The 20,427-nt window shown below is 52.4% G+C and overlaps 1 protein-coding gene across 1 annotated transcript; it reads left to right on the top strand.

The window, feature by feature from the left end:
• Positions 1-56: 56 nt before the first annotated feature.
• On the top strand, positions 57-19,663 carry POU3F1 (POU class 3 homeobox 1). The gene is made up of 3 exons (XM_051770947.1): positions 57-1,326; positions 12,403-12,458; positions 19,525-19,663. The coding sequence occupies exon 1, from the start codon at positions 57-59 to the stop codon at positions 1,170-1,172; it is 1,116 nt and encodes a 371-aa protein (XP_051626907.1). The 3' UTR covers positions 1,173-1,326; positions 12,403-12,458; positions 19,525-19,663.
• The last annotated feature ends 764 nt before the right edge of the window (positions 19,664-20,427 follow it).

The raw sequence follows: 20,427 nt of genomic DNA, 5'->3' as shown, positions 1-20,427 counted from the left end.
CGCGCCCCGGCGCGCGGCTCTAAAGCGCGGCGGTAAAGCCGGCGGGCGCACTCGCTATGGCCGCCGCCGCGCAGTACCTGCCGCGCTCCGCCGCGCTCATGCACCCCGACAGCGACCGCCTGCACCAGGGCACCACGTACCGCGAGGTGCAGAAGATGATGCACCACGAGTACCTGCAGGGGCTGGCCCCCGCCGCCGGGCACGCCGTCGGGCTGGCGCACCACCAGTGGCTGCCCAGCGCCGGCACGGACTGGGGCAGCGGCGGGGGCGGCGGGGGCGCGCACCTCCCGCCCGCCGAGCACGCCAAGGGCGGCCCGCCAGGGCCCCGCGAAGAGCTGTCCGCCGCCGCCTTCCACCACCGCCCGCATCTGGTGCCGCAGCCGGCGGCGGGCGGCGCGGCGGGCGGGTGGGCGCAGGGCGGCGCGCACCACCTGCCGCCCATGTCCCCGCCGTCGGGGCAGCCGCTGCTCTACGCGCAGCCCTACGCGGGCCTCAACGGGATGCTGGGCCCGCCGGCTCCCGCGCTGCACCACGGGCTGCGCGACCCGCTGGGCGCCGAGGAGGCGGGCGGGCACGAACTGGCGGCATCGCCGCCGCCGCTGGGTCCGCCCGAGCCGTCGGACGAGGACGCGCCCAGCTCCGACGACCTGGAGCAGTTCGCCAAGCAGTTCAAGCAGCGGCGGATCAAGCTGGGCTTCACGCAGGCCGACGTGGGGCTGGCGCTGGGCACCCTGTACGGGAACGTCTTCTCGCAGACCACGATCTGCCGGTTCGAGGCGCTGCAGCTGAGCTTCAAGAACATGTGCAAGCTGAAGCCGCTGCTCAACAAGTGGCTGGAGGAGACGGACTCCAGCACGGGCAGCCCCACCAACCTGGACAAGATCGCGGCGCAGGGTCGGAAGCGCAAGAAGCGGACGTCCATCGAGGTGGGCGTCAAGGGCGCCCTGGAGAACCACTTCCTCAAGTGCCCCAAGCCCTCGGCGCACGAGATCACCTCCCTGGCGGACTCCCTCCAGCTGGAGAAAGAGGTGGTGCGGGTCTGGTTCTGCAACCGGCGGCAGAAGGAGAAGCGGATGACGCCGGCCGGGGTCCCGCACCCCCCGATGGAGGACGTTTACGCACAGGCGGACACGTCGCCGCTACACCACGCGCTGCCCGGCGCCGTGCAGTGACTGCCCGGGCCCCCGCGGCCCCGACGGCGGCTCGGCGGGCGGCGGAGGACGCGCTTTAATTTATTCTCAGACTGGCCCGGCCGTCCGGTCCGCGCCCCGCGCTCTATTTATTCTCCCGCCGGAGCCGCCGCGGCCGCCGCAGCAGTAGCCAAAGGTTTGCGATCTCTAATTTATTCCCCTCCTCGCGCGGCCGGGGGGACGCTTCGACACCATTTCCCGGCCCGTCTCTATTTATTTCTAACCGTGCGCGGAGCTCGCACCCTCCCGTTGGTGGGTTCGGTCCGGTCCCATCCCCTTGGGTTTCGGTTTTTGTTTGTATCTCTATTGCAAAACCAATGTAGACTGCGAGGGTACGTTTCTATTTATGTTATAGTAAATATTTTATTACTTACATAAACCATTTACCCAGGAACCGGTCTCGTGTCGTCTTTGCAGGCTGCGCGCCCGGCCGGGAGCGGGGCGGCCGTCGGGGCCGGGGCCGGTGGCGTTGCCTTCGCGGGGCCCCGCCGAGCCCCCCGTGCCGCCCGCGGAGCCCCGTTCCCGAGGCCCCCGGTGTCCCCGGTGCCCCGGTTCGCACCAGCGGCGCTCGGCGGGGTTTGCCCGCCCGGTAACGCGCTTTGCGGAGCCGCTGCCCTGCGGGGATGCGCTCGTGCCCTGCACTGTCCGCGCACCTTCCGCGGTGTTTTAGTGATCCGAAGGGAACTCTCCGCAGTTTGAGCAGAAAAGAGCCCGCACGTAACTTTCCTCCCGCGTGTCGCAGAGGTAATACATGCACACCGGTGTTTGCTAAGTAGATTCCACTCAAACCACACTCTCCGGTTGTCTGATGTCACCAACTTTCCCTTTCGTGGTTTCATGCCCGAATATTTTGCCGTTATGCCAAGAAAGGCTGAAAATTTAGTTTTTTCATTCTGAGTTCCTGGAAGAATGATCCTGCATCTCTACTTTAAACCTTCTCTTGCAGCATCAAGAAAAGTCGCATGTGGGGATTGTGTTTACCTTTGCAGGTTCCTGGATTCCTGCGGCGTTTTGTCTGTTGGGAGAACTTTTGAAATATGGGCCCATACAGCGCTCTTGCACTGATGAAATACTTCACCGAAATCTGGTAGTAAAGGACCTAATTCTTTCTTTTAGTTGGCAGAGGATTTTCCAGTGTTCTCAGACACCTGGCACTTGATAGTTTCCCCACTTAAATCAGTACAAAATATGTGCTGTGAAAACAGCAGCTTTAAAAGGGATTTTCTAGCAAAAGCGGTGCATCCTGAATAGCAATTCGTGTATACTTTTTTAATAGATATAAAAATTTATAACATCTCAAATGTAACTTACGCTTAAAAATTTATACTTAAAAATTCTTGTCTTCAGTGTGGTTTGATTTTGTTGCATTTTGTGCCTTGGGTGAGGGGTGAATACTACTTGTCTAAGCAATGATGCATTTGCCATTGATAATGTTATAACTTACTGCATTCTCAATGTCTCTTAAAATGTAGGTATTCTACATCAGCTAATATAGGACTTCTCATTCAAAATTACAGTAAACTGATTTTTGAGATTTTAAAATAAAGTCACTTTGAGCAGTTATTTCATCAAGTACTCTGTAAAGAAATGTTTCACTTTATGGTACAAACAAGCTAGCAAATGCTGCAGGTTAGGATATTAATAACTTTTTGTGGCATGCAGAGCATAATAAGAAATCTCTTAGAGGATTCAGTGTGTAGTGTGTGTTTTGTTAGCTTTTGTTACAGACTTAGCTTCCTTTTTTGTAATGAGACTGGTTTTTATAGAGGAGCACAGAATTTTGGGGCTGTTGTAGAGATCCTGAATTCAAAAAGTTTTGCTGTTTTTACCGAATATTTACTAATTTCCAAATAGCTGAGCAGATGTAGTAGCTTAGATGATACATTCCAGTAAAAAGGTAAAGAGGATGATGATTCAAGGGTTTGAGACAATGTATCATGATGACATTTAAATTAATTTCCGACTGAAAAATCTGTCTTTAGCTGTTCTCTTGTGTGTTCCCCACACATGTACTATTGTTTTTAGTGTTTGGTCATGCTGTAACTGCAGCCTTTGCTTAAGAATTTCTGTGTGACAGCCAGGCTTTAAGGGAAGAAGAAACAAAATCATAAATTAACAACAGAGGGTTTTTTTGTTTGCTTGTTTCTTAAAGAAAACAAACTCTTGTTTGCATTGAATGGTGAATTGTGCTGCTTTTCTATACTAGGAGTCATTCCAGTAGCCTCTTCATTCTGAACTAACCTAAATGGCAAACAGGATTTATATCGATACTCAGAAGGGAAGGGTCAGTTTTCACATTGTGTTCTCCTAATGGATGAGATGTGCTGTGAGTGCTGGGGAGGACGAGCACCCTTGGGTTGTTCGGTGTGTCAGATTGTATAAGGCACTGGCAGCCCCACTGCATTAGCTCTTTCGTGCTGTTGAGCAGCAAAAATAAAATACTCTGTATATCTCATTTTTGCAGTGCCGCAGTGCTCAGCCGTTCTAAAAATCAAATGCCCCAAAGGTTTGCCTCTCTTAGAATAACTTGTTAGTTTTCCTGGTCAGGGATTAAATAGCAATTACTGGAGGGAGACTTTTTTTCCCCGCTGGTTGTTTCTCACTAAGGTGAAAGCGTGAGCTTATACTACTATTTCAGTACTAAAGCACAGGGAAGGTAGGACCGTGGTGTTGGTACATTAAAGAAAAGCAGATGTACAAATGCTTACTTAACAATGCTCAAACAAAATGAATAGTAAATATAGAAAATAGGAAGTGTAGATAAGGAACAGGAGTTAAGCACATCGCCATTGTGAGAGGGGTTTAGGTCTGTGCTGATGGGAAATCCTTGCACTAATCCAGGAGCACTCTGCTGCTGAGCAGTGCCTGGCCCCAGCAGATGCTCTTCAGAGCAGCTCTTGCATTCAGGTTGTGCTTAGTCCCATGGTGGCACTGAGCTTTACCCATTGGGCTCGGGGCAGGTGCTCCATCAGCAGGGCCTGGGGTGACCTGCTTGCCTTGCCCACAGTCCAGAGGAGCTGGTGCCTGGCTGCTGACCCGGAGTCCACATCTCAGGCTGGTGAAGAGAGCTGAGGTGATGAGCAAAAGGTCTCTGGCCAGGTGGGGCGGTTGGTACCAAGCAAACGCATCCCTGGTGTGGGCTTAGCCCTTCTGGGCTCACAGAAGGGCATAAGCCGTGTTGTGCTACCCTTGCCTGGGCAGAGAGCCTGCCCGTGTGCTCCAGGTGTGTGGGAGGGCAGCTGTGCTTCCCAAATACTGTCATCTTATAAATTGGTTATCAACAATTTTAAGACACTGCTGTTTTCTGTATAGCAGACAATATTCAGCAGAGTACCACTTTTTCCCTTTTATTTTTAAAAATGTGGACGGTTGCTGCTCAGCTTTCTTACGTGCTTAGGAAAAGATTGTGGTGTTCCAGTATCCAACTTCTTTCCAGATTTCTTCTCTTAGACTATTATTGCTGCCACTTGCAAGGGCGAGGAGTGCTTGCTGTATAACTGCTGAGGTGACTACAGCACAGCAGTTTGCCTGATGAGGCACAGTCACTCGTAATTAGTGATGCCGTGTTCATCTTACACTTTCCACTGAATTTGGTCTCTTCTGCCTGCTTCCCAGCCGGAGCCTGATCCCATCACAGTGCCATGATGTGACTGTCCCCTAATGAGCTAAAGCAGCAACTGAAATGCTGTGATCTCTTTACGTGAAAATTCGGAGCATCAGTATTAACACCATGGACTCTTGTTCCCAATTCTTCCCACCTCTGCATGCTCTGTCTCCCAGAAGGAGAGATTTCAGCGCTGTCTGGTTAAGCAAATCTTTTAATTCTGTGCTAATGTTGTTTCATATATTTTACTTTTATGCTGATTCTACCACTGGTCCCTTGGAGCTGGATCAGCCGCAAGACAGCTCAGAGCTGCCATTTCACAGGTACTGGAAGCAGGTTTGGATCCTGCCCCAGGGCAGAAGTCCACAACTCTGGAAGTGCTCCTCCTTAGCTGCCTTGTATTTTTCTTACAGTTGAGTTGTTTGAAATGAGCACGTCCTGGCTGGTGACTCGGAGCTGGTGCTTGTGTGTGCTGAGGACGGGCGCGTGGCTCCCGTGGGCTCCTGCCCTGTGTCCGCTGGGAGCAGACCAGCCCCAGGCAGGGGCAGGAGCAAGCTGAGGTGAGGTGGGAGGTGTTCTGGTTTTAAAATGCTATTAAATATCCATAGATGACAGTGTCTGGTCTCACTAAGATTGATATTGCTGCTCTGGGAGACCTGGCCCAACGTACTTTCCTGAAATGGGAAGCTCCAAAGAACAGATTTTCTTCAGGTGTACACCGGCAAGATGTCAGCTCTGAGCAGCAGCATCCCTGTTTTATGTGCATGTGCCTATAGAGGGAACGCACAGAGAAGTAACCTGTTAAAGTCTCTGATGTGAACCCCCACTGTGCATTGCTGAGCTGATTTATGAGTGTTCAGCTTCACTCCCACTTGTGATTTGTTATGAGTGTAGGTGTGCATGTGTGCACACACAGCTCTTGCATGGGCACAGCACTAGAGATATGGCCAACTGCACTGCCTTAGTGTTCTCCCGTGTTCTTCAAGGAATCTCTGCCCCTGGAAGTTCCCCTGTTTTCAGTTTGAACTAACAAGACCCAGTGTCCATGCCGTGCATGGGGATTACAAGGTTACAGAGGCAGCAGTGTTAAAGCCTATGATGCTATACACAAGATCTAATGTGCATGTTAAATCCGACCTCGTGAATATTTCACGTTCCTTGATATCACATTATTTTTGGTGTTGGGCAGATCAAGTGTTATTTCTTGTAAGCCTTGCAAAGGTGTTCTGGTTACATGGGTACCCTGGCTCATACGCTGCTGAGAGTACTTGCTGCAAAGAAGAATGCTGTTCATGTCAAACTTTAAAAACATTTCTTTATTTTCCTCTTTCCCACCTTTCTTCTGGAGCATTCTACCTGATCAAGGCGTCTGTGCAGCACCACCAGCACCCAGGCCCTGTTTCCTCCTGGACATTGGCTTCTCTCCGCAGGGGCAATCTGCTTTTTATCGCTCTGCCAGATTCTCTAGGGCCAAAATGTTCAGCAGTCACTGCAGCCACAGAACAGTATTTCCTCCAGAATGTGTCCAAGCTGGCTCTTCTGTCAGCGTGTTTAAGGAAGGGGGATGGCTCACTGAAGCCGCTCGGCTCTCTCTCAGGAGCTGCACTCCAAACAGCTGCGTCCTTCAAAGTAAATGAATGAACAAGTGCACAAAAATCTTCTTGCAAATGTCACATATATGTACAAGAGTTGCCAGGTCCTCCATGGAAATGCCTGCTCTGCACTGGGGGATCAGTAGAAGGTATGAGAGAGCCAATGGACAAATAGGCATCTTTTCATTTCACTGTCGTTTGTCGGGTTTGTTTGGGATTTTCAATTCTGTGGAAATTTGTCTTGTGCTTTTCATTACCAGGAGCTCACTGTGTAGTAGTACCTCTCACTCACACTAAAGGCTGTGCAACTTTGAGATTATACTGAATCATAAATTTGTAGCCAGACAAATTGCTGGGAAACTAATTTACACATTTGCAGGACTGGTTCTAAAGAGTCAGGCCATTACATCAGATATTTACATCACATCTTTATGTTTCAGGGTTCTTTTTAAATTGGAGAAGTTTTTTTCAGTCATGTTTGAAGCTAACCTGGTGACAGACAAAATAAATCAACAGAAGGGTGGGCAGTGAGGGAGGTACAGTACATGAGGGCAATTATCAGATGTGCTACAATGGAGACATTCCTCTAAAATGCTGTTGGAGCTTCTGGATTTTACTCCCAGGTCCCCTGTTCATTTTCTTGAAGTCTATGAGAAATGTTTTGGATTTTTTCCCCCAGTGTTTTTATTTCTCTTGAAGTGATGTCATAAATCTTTCCTTAAGTTGCAAGGGTTAATTTATATGGATTGCTGAGGGACCTCAGCAAAAAGAGCTGCAGCAGTGTGAGATGCTGCTTGTGCACACAGTGAGGAATGCAGAGGGATTTCTCAATATCTCTGGTGGAAGGAGCATTCCCTTGTGCTGGGCTCGGTGGTGTGGTGCAGGCAGAGCTGTGCTGCAGGAACTGAGAGCTGCTCCCCTGCTCCCCCCTCTCACTGCCCTGTGTATGGGTATGTTCCTGGTCTGGGAAAAGTGCTCCTGACTCTGCTGCCCAGGGATGTGAAGAGCAGGACAAGCTGCTCTGTGTGTTGAGGATAAGCGCTGTGGAAGGCATCCCCCACTGCTGGAGCTCTCTCTGGGAGCCGTGGATCTCCGCCGAGCGCAGCCGAGCCGTCCCTGCAGCTCCCGGCAGCCTCGCAGCAGCACGGGGTTATTTTTACCGACATGGCCTGTGGTGCAGATCTGGCACAGCTGTCTGGAGGAGCACTGATGTGCTGAGATGGCTGGATATTGTCCCCTGCCCTCATCCCCGCCATGTGGGGGTCAGGGTGCAAATCTGAATTTCTCCTCTTCAGGTCCAAGGTCCATGTCCCTTATACCTTTGTGTCCTCTGCAGAGCTGGGAGTGCCAGGAGCTCATGAACACTCAGGGTTCAGGACAGTTTTCATCACGTCTTTTCCACGTGATATCCCTTGATATGGGCTCAGGTGTCAGAGCATTTGGGAGCAAAGGGATGAAAACTGCTGCCAAACCTGACCTCACTCTTGCGTCCCTTGCCATCCCCCCACGGTGCTCCCCTTGATGAGTCCAGGCCCGTGCTATAGGGTCACAGGATGAGACAAGCAGTTGGGCTCAGGGAGTGACTTTGATCTGACAGCTAAAAGCTGCCTGTCCCAGAACACTGTGCAGTTCTCCACCTTCTGCCTGGGGTGGGGGCTGGCTCTGCTGCCAGGAGGGCTCTCTCCTTCCCCAACCCTGGCTTGAGGAGCAACCTCGCAGGCTAGCCCAGCCTTGCAGGTGTTGGGGACAGGAGCAGGTCAGTGTCATTAAGAGGGAGAGGATTGAATCGATACCTGGAGTGTTTGATATTCTGCCTAGTGGAACACTTGTTATATCTTTAATTAGTATTTCTAAAAGCACTATGGAATGGAAAGCAAAAGGCAGAAATAAATAGCAAGGGGTGATCAATTGGGCATGAAACCCTTGTTATTGATCACCTTTAACCTCTGCTTAAACTAATGACAGAGCTACCATTTAACTGTCCCCAGACACAAAGTGCATCAATTGTACAAGTGCCACATAAATCATGGTGGGCTGCGGCGCATCGCGAATGGCCCCTGGGGACAGCCTGCCTATGGGGAGGGCAGGGTCTCCCTGGGGCTGTGCGGGGGCACCACCAGGGCTGGGCTGGGCTGTGCTGCTGGGGCACCCTCTGAAGGTTTGCTCAGGTGAGCTGCTGCTCCCAGAACTGGTGTTTCACACAAAAAGATTCCCAAGGGCAAAGCTGCATCACAGCTCTGAGGGCAGCGTGGGGTGGTACAAATGACAGTATTTCCCCTCCATGACTCTTTCCCCATGGAGCTAAGAGAGGATTTATGCTATTAAATTGATGCCTGCTCCTGAGCTCTGAGTACCCTGGCTGGGGCAGTTCCACTGACACTGGATGAGTTTGCAGAAGGACAGACAGGACTGAGGTGAAACAACGAACCTGTCTCAGCAAGTGTTTGAAGCAGCAGGGATTGGGGAAGGAGTGACACAGGCACAGAAATGATCACCTTTTCCAATATGCCTTCAACTGGCTTCCTGACTCATCAGCTGTGCTGGAATTGCCCATTCTGGTTGTTATAGGGGTAAAAAACCCATAAAAATCAAGATGTACAATGGGCAACAGAGTGAAGTCAGCACAGCCTTTTGAGATAACAGCAATAATATTCATTAACATTCAATCTACAAATTATCCCTTGAAACCCCAGTCTGGAGATTTGCCAGTTTTCAACACACGACAATGTTGTCTGGTGTGTTTCCAGCACGGCAGCATTTCCAAGGCTGTGCTGGACATATGGCATCACAGAGCCATCAGCTGTACGTCCTACCATGCGCAGGGCAAGGGCTGTGCCTGCCTTTTCAGGGGAATGTTTATTTATCTTTAGGATGCTTCTTCTGCAAATGCAGTTCCCCAAAGAATTGGGAGGTAATCTTTTTCTTGATGTTCCCTACTCTTCATTGTGGTGAAAGCAGAGGGCTTTTGGGGAAGCTTTCAAAAAGCTGTTTGTTTCCAGAGCTGTTAAGGAAATATTCTCACTGAGCCCTGGGGAGGGAAGTATGGGGAAAACCTCAGCATTTTGGAGGAGTCCCATTGAGCAGGGTGTCTGTCTGTTTACCCCTCTTGGAGTGCTCTCAGGATCACTGCTGTGTCTGTGGGAACAAGGGAAAAGTCCCGCCTCGTCTGCTGGTGACCGGGCTGAGTGATGCTGAGCACATACTCGGCCTGCGCCCAGTATGGCTGTGCACATCCCTGGAGGATTTTCTCAGGAGACCCTGGATTAATACACATTTTGCTTTTGTGCTGCCATTTGGAGGGTTTCTACCGAAACCTTAAAAATCATTTGGGTGTCCTCATCCATCAGCTATTGGAAACATTATTGATAATACAATCATTCCTCCTCTGGTCACTCTGTTTCACTTTTTTTTTCTGCTGCCCATCCTGTAATTTGTCACCGCTGCTCCCCTGAAATGTTTAGAGATGATTGGAATCTCTCCAGGTGCAGCACGGGAGCATTGCAAAGGCAGCCCAGAGAGGGGAGTCCTCTGCATCCCTCACCACCCACACCTGCAGCTGTGGCATATGGCCACAGCTGAGGGACAGTTTGACACAGCCCTGGGGAGACTGGGTAGGCTCGATGTCTCCTTAAGTTCTGGTCAAGACTGGGGCTCTGGTCTGTTCCAGGGGGCCCCCACTCTGGAGTGTCACTATTTTGGGTCTCTGAAGCACTTTGTCCCCTCAGTTCTGGGTACTTCATGGAGGCCTGGACAATAGGTAGTTCCCCAGGCATGTCTGCTGACCCTGGCGACTGGGCTGCTGTGGGAGAAGCAGGAGCCAGCAGAACTCCAGCTGTCATTGCCCCCATGGTCTCCAGGGATGAGGACTCCATCTCTGCCCTGGGCAGCCTGTGCCAAGGCTCATATTGATACAGGCAGTGCTGCTGCTCCTTCATCAATGGAATAAGCCATTAGCTTTAGGGTGGTAGTTTGCTTCCACTCTCTAGGGGGTCCTAAGACCTGGGAATCTCAGAGCAGAGGGACGGTGAGTGCTGTGCCTCAGAACCCTCACTGGGCCCTGCTCTTGCCACGGAAGATTCACCCGGACGCTGGTGGTGGCCACAGGGGACATCAGCGGCTGCTGGTCTGGCAGAGGGAGCATCTCAGTGTACAATAAAATCTTCTTTCATGTCAGTCCAGAGGGGCAGAGCTCCCCACTGACAGCAGCTGCACTGAGAGCTTGGCATGGATTTGCATAGATGAAATGATTTCTCCTGCCATTCATTCAGTCTTTCTGTCTGCCAGCTTCCCTGCTCCTCTCTGGAATCTGGGGTCCACACAGGGAGCATTCAGCCGACCACAGCTCTTTACTGAGCGTTGCTTTGCACAGATGTCCCCAAGCAATTCCATGAATTGTTGCTCTATAGACACTAAGCTGTTTGGGAAAACATTTCAGATAACTGTCCTACGCATTGGGGCGACTGAATTAATGGCATTTGAATGGTCAAAAAGATAGTGTGAATTGGAAACAATGCTGTCCCTGTCACAGGCGGCAGGAGAATTCCAGCTGGTATTTTCATTGTTAATGAGCAAGCACAGGGTGCTGTGTGGCCTCAATACCTTGGAAGGGGCTGGAGAAATGCACAAACAAGCCTGTCACTTCCCCTTCTGGACTTTCCAAATGCCAGGGAAGGAATGCTTTTCAAACTGTGTTTCAGAGCTCCACAAGTGAGACACTGTACCTCGGCTGTGGGGAGGGAAGGAAAGGGACAGTGGTGATAGTTGCCCAGGTGTGTGTTGCCAGAGAGCCATGATGTTCACCAAGTTCAGGAGCTCCCCCACTCTTGGGCGCCAAGGTAACACCTCTGCCTGAGAATGCCCCCAAAGGTGGAGCAAGCGGCTGGGGAGTCTCATGCAGTGGCAGGCACTGCTTCAAGAGGTGCTTGGCAGTCAGGAGAGCTTTGCTGCATTTGGGCTTGGCAGAGCACAGCCATCCCAACCATACATCATCCAGAGGAATGGGCACTTGGGTAACACATTAGAATAATACATCATTAGAGCACCGTTGCTATGGTGATATATTAGGGCAATACATCATTAGATACCTTCCATTGATGATGTATTACTCCAAACATGGCTCCTGCCAACACCAGCACAAGGGCCACAGGGGAAGTCTTGTCTTTTTGCAGAAATTCTACCCTTTCTCTAAGGAAAAAAATCCCAGCATAATGGCTTCATCGAGAGGACATTGGGCAGGGGCTGGCCCCTCTCTCCTGAGGCCCTTTACTGTGACTTGCTCCATGCTGAGCCTCGTGCTGTTTTCTGGGGACCTGTACCTGCATTTTAGTGCACGTGGGCAAAAGGACCTACCAGTGCCTGCCAGGCAGAGGGACAGGATTGTCCCAGCCCTGCTGAGCTACAGGGGCTGAGGCATTCATGGGTGTCTCCTGCATAGAGGGCAAGACCCTCCGGCGAGGGGGCTGCTCTGGGTCTGTGCTGTGCATGCCCATCACCCTGTGCTCTCACACAGGGGCTGAACCTGCATGGGGCTGAACCACACGCCAAGGAAACTCGTCCTTTCCTGGTACCCAGGCAGCCAAACATGCTGGTGTCATGTGCTGGTGCCCAGGCTCATGGCAGAGGAGACAGATGGACCCAAAATGGAGCCCAGGGCAAGGGTGACTGCTGCTGCTCACCTTCCCGTGAGCCGCATTGTGTGCTGTCAGCTGGGCTCAATTCCCTTGGAACACTTTTCCCATGCTCTTCCCCTCAGCCCTGAGGGACCCTTGCCCCAGCCTGGAATAACACCAAAAAATTGAGCCCAGGAGAGGTTCCAGCCAGCTGGGTCCTCAGCACCCCTGAGGTCTTTGCAGGGCTGCACTCTTTTCAGCTCAGCTAAATAAATTGCTTCAGAGAGCAGTTTGGGAAAGCAGGTTGCTTTCACTGCAAAGTATGCAGTGTGCATCAGATATAATTTTATTTTAATTAGTGGACAAGAAAGTAGCATAGTTAATAAAGTATGCACTGCCTTTTGCAGGGATGCCAGTGCTGAATGCCTGGAAAATGCGACTAAATCAGAAAGACCAGCACAAGGTGAGCTAAGGCTGACTGTGCCTGGGTGGTGGCAACTCCTGTGATGTCCCATGGTCAGCACCACAGCAGAAAAGCAGTTTGTGGGCTCATGCTGTCATTTGGTGTGGAGATGCCCCAGCAACCTCAGTCAGTGTTGTGTGCCATCTGCATCCAGGGGCTTTTCAGCTGGCTGCTGAGGAAGCACTGGCTCCCCTGCCTGCTCTGAGCTCGAGCACTGGGAAAGGTGCAGGTGCCCATTGTTTCCCTCCCTGTCCTTTTCTTGTGCCTTAAGGGCTCTCAGTGCCTGCACCCTTTCCTTCATAGGGGACAGCTGTGACAGGCTTGCTCCTGGATCTTCCCATCTCCAGCACTGCTTAGGGGATGCAGGTTCACAAGTAGCCTTGGATGCAGCTGCTCATACACAGAAGCTTGTGTTTGGGTAGCAGGTCTTCTGGCTCCGTTCCCAGCAGTGTGGGCTCGTGGTTAGACCACTTAAGAGCCAGGCTGCCCCCACATCACCCTGCAGATACACACTTCCTTCCCCTGAAATCTCTGTGGGAGCAGAGTCTGCCCACTGAGGGCAGAGGGGCAAGAATAAGAGGTTGGTTGTGCAGACTTGAAGTATGATAAATAACATCCCCTGAAACTGCCCTGCTGCTGGTTCCCAGTCATCATAACAATCTGTGAGACAGTTTAGGAAAGCAAGCCTGTGTCTGCCCTTGATACCAATGCTTTTAAGGTTCAACGTGCTGCCCCGCTCCCAGGCACCATCTGCAGTGCTCTAAGCCAGGGCCGCTTTTAGCTTCTCAATCAATTGGATTCAATTAAGTAATAACGTGAGCCTATGGGTAGAGCAGTGATTGCTTATCCCTTAATCAGCAAATTCTCCCCAGGTAGGGCAGAAGGGTTTGTGTCCCCTGGATGGAAGTTGGGGTACAAGCCCCTGGTGAACCTTCTGCCACTGGGGCTCCCAAGAGCCGAGGTGGGGCTGCCCAGCACTGCTCTGGCAGGAGCAGCCACCCTGGGAGGCTGAGGGGCTGTTATTTAAAGCACTGTTTTCACTCTGTCCTCAGTGCCATGTTCCCACCCTGACACATCTGGGAGCAAGTGTTTCAGGGAGGCTGTGGGCATCTTAGAGAAGCAGAGCTGTCTCTGCCGCTCTCCCCCTGCTCCATGGCCACAGGATGCACGGGGCACCTCGGCTCTCTGAGGCCAGACCTGGCTGTGAGGGATTTCAGACATCAATAAACATCACTGTCAAAAAGGACAGGAAAAGGTTATTTATCAGAAAACAGACCAAAAAAGTAGGATTGCAGCAGGGGCGACATGTGCTGCGGCCATGCTGCCAGGGCAGCGTGTCGTGGCTCAGAGGGGTCAGAGCCAGCGCTGCATCCCCACACCACTGATCACCATGGCTCGTCTTGGCAGCCCCACGCTGTGCCTGGGGCCAGGCTGGTGCCACCAGCCATGGCAGCGGCCCGATGTTTCTCTCGCTTTCCCCAGTGCAATTAGGACTCTGTAGGAGTGACAGTCTCCTCGGAGCAAGCCAGTCTTGGAGGGAGCTGAGGTTGCAGAGCGAGCGCAGCTGCCCTGTAGTGTTCCCCTGATCGCTGGGCTCCCAGGCTCAGGGACCTGCTGTCTCTGTGCAGAGACCAGGAGCTCTTTGTCTGCTGGGACTGCAGGAAACTCTGCGTGTGTGTGAGTGTGCATGTGTGTGACATGGGGGGGATTTGAGAACAGTGTTTTACAAAACAAGAACAGCTGAGGTTATTAATTTTCAAGATAACACCAGCAAGAAAACTGAGTAGCTGTTGAATTGTTGATCATTCTCTGGTGACTGTAGTAAAGATGTTCATGTGCCGTGTTCCCCTGTGGCCTCGTGCTCTGCTGCCATGGGTGATGCACAGGCAGTCTTGGGGCTGTGTGTGGGACTGGCTGCAGCCTCGCTGCTCTCAGCTGGGCTGAGCCCAGCAGGCGGGGGGGGCAGGATGCCCCGGTGCCACAGACCTGGGCTTGGGAGCGGCACAGGGGACAGGCACAGGACATCTGGTGGTACTCCTGATGCCGGGGTTGTTCCTGGAGGAGCACATAACCCACTAAGGCCTCAGGGATGCCCTCAGCACATCCCTGGCACAACTGGGAGGTTTTGCATCCTTCAAACCTGTCCTGACGCTACAGTTCAAGGTACAGCCCCAGTGCTCTACCCTCCCTCTACCATCGCCTACCTCTGATTAGAGCCCTCAGAACAAACCTGCTAATGCCTTTCCCAAGCTCTCGCCCCCACACTTTTGCCATATAAATCACTATAATTAAAGCGTTTGGAAAATGCTTTGGGAGCCCAGACAAGCATCCCCACATGCTACACACCCAGCTCGGCAAGCCCGACTTCCTGCTGCACCCACCCTGCTGCCCCGGGCACTGCATCCCTTCCCTCCCAAAACACCCAGCAGGACAGGAGAGAGAACCGTTCCCAGGCTGTGCTCACCCCGGGCTGCCTTCAGCTCAGCACTTGGCTGAGGCAGAGCACCGAGCAGAGAAGGGCCAGAGAGATGGGACAGGGCCCCTGCTGGGCCCTGGCACCACGAGGCAAGGCCTTCTGTGAAGGGAGACAAGGGTGCTGGGACTCCTGGGGGAATCACTGCTGTTCACACCTCTCTGTCACCAGTTCAGAGAACTAGTGCTCTCCCCTGGCTGCTGACACCTGGATGTAGAGAAACCCAGGGAGAAAGCCCCATTGAGAGGGCATGGAGGGCATGGAGGGCATGGCACACTCCACCTGCCACCGGCCCTTCTGCTAATCATGGGGGAATGATCCCCCAGACCAATCCGCAGCCCCCTTCTCTCCAATGCAGAGGAGGCAGTGGAGGTGGGCCCTGGTGGAGCAGGCATGGCTGGTGGAGCCTGGGCAGGAGGGCAGGGCTGCTCCAGGGACTGGCAAAGCCTGCCAGGATGGCCTGGGCACCATAATGTGGTCACAGCTTTTCCCCTGAGCACAGCTCCAAGAGGTAGGAGCAGGTCGCATCCTGCCCTGAACCGAGGCATGAGGAGCCCAAGAGGTTTTGGCCCATCTGTTTAACTTGCAGCAGAACAGTCCTTCAGGAGCTGGTGCAAGCCACCACCTGGGGAAGAAAAGCCATATTTCAGGCCATGGGCACCAGCATCCATCAGTGAGCCCCTGGAATGAAGGTCAAAGCAATTATGTGAGGAGACAAAGGCAAAAGCAAAGGGAAGGAGTGGAGCAGCAGGCAAGGAGACCAGAGCTGCCTGTGTGGGAGCGGTGCGGACAGACAGTGGCTCTCAGGAGCCCCAGGGACATGGCCAACCAGACACAGTGGCCCAAGCAGAGCAGTTCCTGGCAAAGGGTAAGCTTCTCGGGACACTGGTGTCCGTGCACAGTGTGGCTCCTGATCTCACATCCCTGGATCCACCATCACCTGGTGGCCTGGCCCCCTCCTGGTCTTCCTCCAGTGATCCCCCATGACCACTTTTGACAGCATTCCCAGGCCCCTCGTCCCCACTCTTGAGCTCCACGGTTCTCTGCCTAATCTCCTCCAGCGGGTCCTCTGCCCATTTGTCTCCCTCTCTCTCACTGTGCTCAACTGGCACCAGCTGTGCCCTGTGCCAGGAATATTTGAGTCACCTGGACTTTCCTGTTCTGTTCCCAAGAGCCCCGCTGCTCCCCAGTGGCAGCACTGCTGGCCCTGCCGTGGCAGCCCACACTGAGGGCACCTCCTGCCCAGCACCACGGCCACTGCAGCTGGTCCAGGCTGGGGAGCCAAACACCGTGGCTTGTCCCCAGCATTCAGCTCCAGAGAAAGGTGCCGGTTCCCCTCCACCCCTGTGCTGACTGGCAGTAGCTGGTGGCTGGGCTGCAGGCAGCACCTTCTGCCAAGTGGCTGCTGTCCCAGCTGTGCCAGATGATCACCCCAGTCCCTGCCCACCTGCACCAGGATGGCCGTGCAGGGGCACTGCCACATCCCCTGCACCTTGGTGCTCTCCCTTTCCCTTACCAGACACCCAACAAGATCGAGACCCACACATGAGGGTCTATGACTGTCCTTGAACAGTAGCCATTGGGGGCATTTCACAGGCTGACAAAGCCTGTTGCCATGGGAAGGTCTGTGGTTTGCTGCCACTTTTCGTTCCCCAGCAGAGAGGGTTCGGCAGCCCTGCTCTCTGCGCAGAGCTCAGCCCCACTCCCAGATCCTGCTCAGCATGTATTTTTCACCTTTTAATGAAAGCAGCTGAACTGTCTGAAGTTGCCTCTCAACTCTTCTCCGGGGGTTGGATTGCCAAGAAATGATTGACGCATTTAATAGAGGCAGTGGGTGCAGAGGAATTTGGCAGGAGCCCAGGCTCATGATACACTGCCGTTCCTGCTCAGGTTTTCTGAGCTCCTGCTCTCTCAGAACATGCTGTCCTACGCGAGAGTACTGCACTCTGGCTGGGCAGCTGTGAGCTCAGGAGTCCTGGGAACAGGGCAGGGTCTGAGCTGTGGGGATGGGGGAGGAAAAGCTGGGGGTAGGGACTGGCTGTGCAGGGACTGTGGCACATAGCCCTGAGCATAAGCCAGGGAAGCTGAGCCTCTCTCAGTGCCTTTTTGGGCTTTCTACTGTTTTGAGCTGTAAGGGGTTTGTCCCCCCACTAGGGGTGAATATGTACAGCAGATACTTGCCTGGTTTTGCATATACACGCTCATGTGTGAATCTGCATATGAGGGATTTTTTCTTACATTTCCTGGAGAGAAACCCCCTTGCCATGCATGGACTAGTTTGGGACCAGCCCACACAGATTGCATTCAGCAGACATAGCTGCGCATGCACGCTCCTAAACACACTTGAGTGCACACGTATGTGCTCGCACACACCTGCAGGTGCTCACCCTGCTCCGTGTCCCACACCTGAGTGCTGGCACGGACCCTGTGACACCCACATGCAATGCAGGTGTCAGTTGGAATGAACCCATCACTTGGCAGTAAGTAACAGTTGCTACAGCCTTGCCTTTGCACAAGAACACTGTGTCAGCCAACTCCAAGGTTTAGGCCAGCACAAACTGAAGGTTTCCCTCTCTGCAGCCTTCTGGGAGGTATCAGAGCGTGACCCTTGGCCATTTCCTAAGCTCAGGAGCAGGGTTAGGAACAAAGGAACAAAGCTGCCTGTCAGTGCCTGACCACGGGGTCTGACCTCAGTTTAGCTTTGTCCCATTGAAAGACACCATGAAGGCAGTGCTAATATTACTAATATCTCTCCCTTGGGTATTTTCAGAGGGACACCCATTCCAGATATCCCTAGAGTGATTTCCAGGAGCATGCTAGATAATGGGTTTCTTGTGCATTCAGTGTGTACATTGCTCATCCCCTGGAGCTTCCCTTCTCCTGCAGATATAAAGGGCAATTTGTAGAGCTTACAAAGGCTTATGAAAATATCATTGTGAAAGGGTGACATAAGCACCTGAACAGAAAAGAATAGAAAATATTTGTCTCATTAAGCAGAGTCTTGTTTCCTCTTCCGTGTGTCTTCTTCCCATAGGAGGATAACAGTCATTTATTATCATGTGTGGAAAGAAAAGCCTCACTCCTCGGAGGATGTGTTGGTTTTTGCGAAGCCAGCTCTGCTCTGAGGCGGGCGGGCTGGGAGCGAGCATGCCTGGTGCTCAGAGGCCTGGCACATTCCTTCAAATAACACCAAAAGAGCAGCATTATCTGAAAGCAGCACAGCCTGAGCCCCATTTGTGTGGCCACAGCCAGTGTGGGCTGGAACACAGTGCGGGCTATTAGCATGTAATGAACACAACAATTACTCTGTAAGGGGGAGAAAGGGTTAGGGCCAGGCAGAGTTTTAAGAATAAAGGCTTGTTTGGGAGAATTATTCACTAGGTCCCTGCTGTAGGTGGACGGCAGCAGATTAGAAGGAAACATTATCTCTCAGGGCAAGTTCAGAAGGACAAATGAAGCCAAACTGGCACGGGATGAGAGTCTCAATACATTATTCTCTTTGCTCTACAAATCTGTGAGAACAAAGTGCCCAGTGTAAATGCTTACCAGGGCCTTTTCTACCCCTGTAGGACCACAAAAGTTCAACATGAGACGGAGGGCCACGTGTTGGCTATTAGTCCACTACAAAGAGCGTTTGAGTTTAGAATTTAGAGTCTCATAAAAACATTATTGTCTGCATCCTGGACATTTGTTTGTTAGGGCAATACGGACTGAAAAAATGTGCCCATCTGCACAGCTGTGTGCCTCATCAGCCTTACCATGGCTGGCCTACCTCAGCAGCTACCTCAGCCCAGCCAACCCCCAGCCTGGCCTCACCCTGAGGACAGTCCCTGAGCCTCAGCATCAGCACCAGTCCTGTCACGTCTGAAAGTGAAGAAGGATTGTTGCCCTAAAGAACATTTGGCCTGATATGTTTTGTTGTGGCAGGAGGTTGCACCTTGCCCAGGGGCCTCTCACCCAACGCAGAGTGAGGCACAGGTGCCCTGAAACCTCCATTGACATTTCTGGCTCTGCTTTATTCACATGTGTCTGTAGTTTATATGTTCTCCAGGTTTGAGGCAAGGAAGAAGTTTATGTCCAAGTGAAAATGCCAGTGACCACAGAGGTCTTGACTTCCTCTGCCCCAGGGGTCACAGTTTGTCTCTCGGGAATACCCAGAAATCTTTCCCCTCAGCACTTCTCTGCCATTAGGAGGCCCTGGGCGGGGGGGAGCCTCCTTGCTGAGGCTGCTGTGGCTCAGCCTCCCCAGGACTGACATGCCAAAACCCAGCTAGAGCTGCTGAACTTGGCCTTGGCTCTCTGAGTGAAGTGCAGTGGATGGCAGCATGCAGGCGATCAGAACACAGGATCTGACAGTCCCTCCTGGACTTACAGCCTGGAATAAACAAAATCATGGACAAGCATTCATGAGTACATCTATGACACTTCTGGGTTGTAAGCTGCTTGCTGCCTTCCTGGTTTAGAACAATTTTGACAAAAAGCATCCATATGATTTTGATATAGTTAAGCCCATGGCCAGGCTTTATAAGACACTTGGCAATCTGTGGGGCAGTTTTTAGAAGCATTTTGTTTTGCATTTGGATTGTCTTCCAGCTAACAAGATGATGAGCTTCGGGGTGAGTCAGTACTGGGAGGAAGGTTTTAAGGACTTTTGCAGCAGGAGACAAGGGACTCGGCTGGGCCACCCCGGGTCTGCGGCTGCCCCAGGATGCTGCCAGGAGCTGCAGGCACAGACACAGTTCAGAGCAATCTGCATCCCCCTCAGATCTGTTTGTCCTCCCAGCCCTCCAAGACAGCTGGCCACTGCTTCCTCCAACTGCACAAGGAGCATGTGCTTTTAAAAGTCTAAAATAAAGGTGGAATATATTATCTATTCACAAAGTCATTGTAAATATTAAAGAGCCCATGAGGGGAAATGTCTCTGATGATGTCTTTTCAGGAGTGTGGGAGAAAAATCCATGCAAAGGCACTATTGAGGGATACGGTCAAAAGGCAAGCGATGCTTTGAACTTTTTCAAGGCCACAGGGTCAGCAGTCTTCCTGGGACTGCAGTGGGAAGCAGCTGCCCACCTCTCCTCAGAGTCAGCTAAAAGGTCATTTTAGCAAATCCACAATTTAAATAAAAGAAAGTAAATCCCAGAGAGAGCTATTTGAAAATGAAAGGCATCAAAGGTGAGATAGAGGTGCATGTCTGAGTGGCAGAGGGCCTGGAGAGCTCCAGCTTAGAGAGAGAGTATCTGTGCAGTGCAGGGAGAGGACACGTACCCCAGGTTCTTCTGAGCAGGGCACGACCAAGCACCTGCCCCAGCAGGGATGAAAAGGGAGCCCCATTCCCCTGTCCATGGGGCACAGAGCAGCCTGGGCCCTGGGAGTCCCTCCTGCCCTGCTCCACCAGTGCACCCAGGCTGGGGAACTGTGTCCCTGCTGCCACGGCAGGTATCACGGCCAAGCAGAAAGAGGCATCTCTGGAGAGACCAAGACGTGGGAGAGAGTCAT

The sequence above is a fragment of the Manacus candei genome, unplaced genomic scaffold, assembly GCF_025592945.1.
Source record: "Manacus candei isolate 608988 ecotype Guabito, Panama unplaced genomic scaffold, ASM2559294v1 h1tg000127l, whole genome shotgun sequence".
Classification (NCBI taxonomy): domain Eukaryota; kingdom Metazoa; phylum Chordata; class Aves; order Passeriformes; family Pipridae; genus Manacus; species Manacus candei.
This window is presented reverse-complemented; position numbering and strand designations above follow the sequence as displayed.

What these genes read in the sequence shown, in the direction of transcription:
- POU3F1 (XM_051770947.1), top strand. Translation starts at nt 57, where the DNA reads ATGGCCGCCGCCGCGCAGTACCTGCCGCGCTCCGCCGCGCTCATGCAC.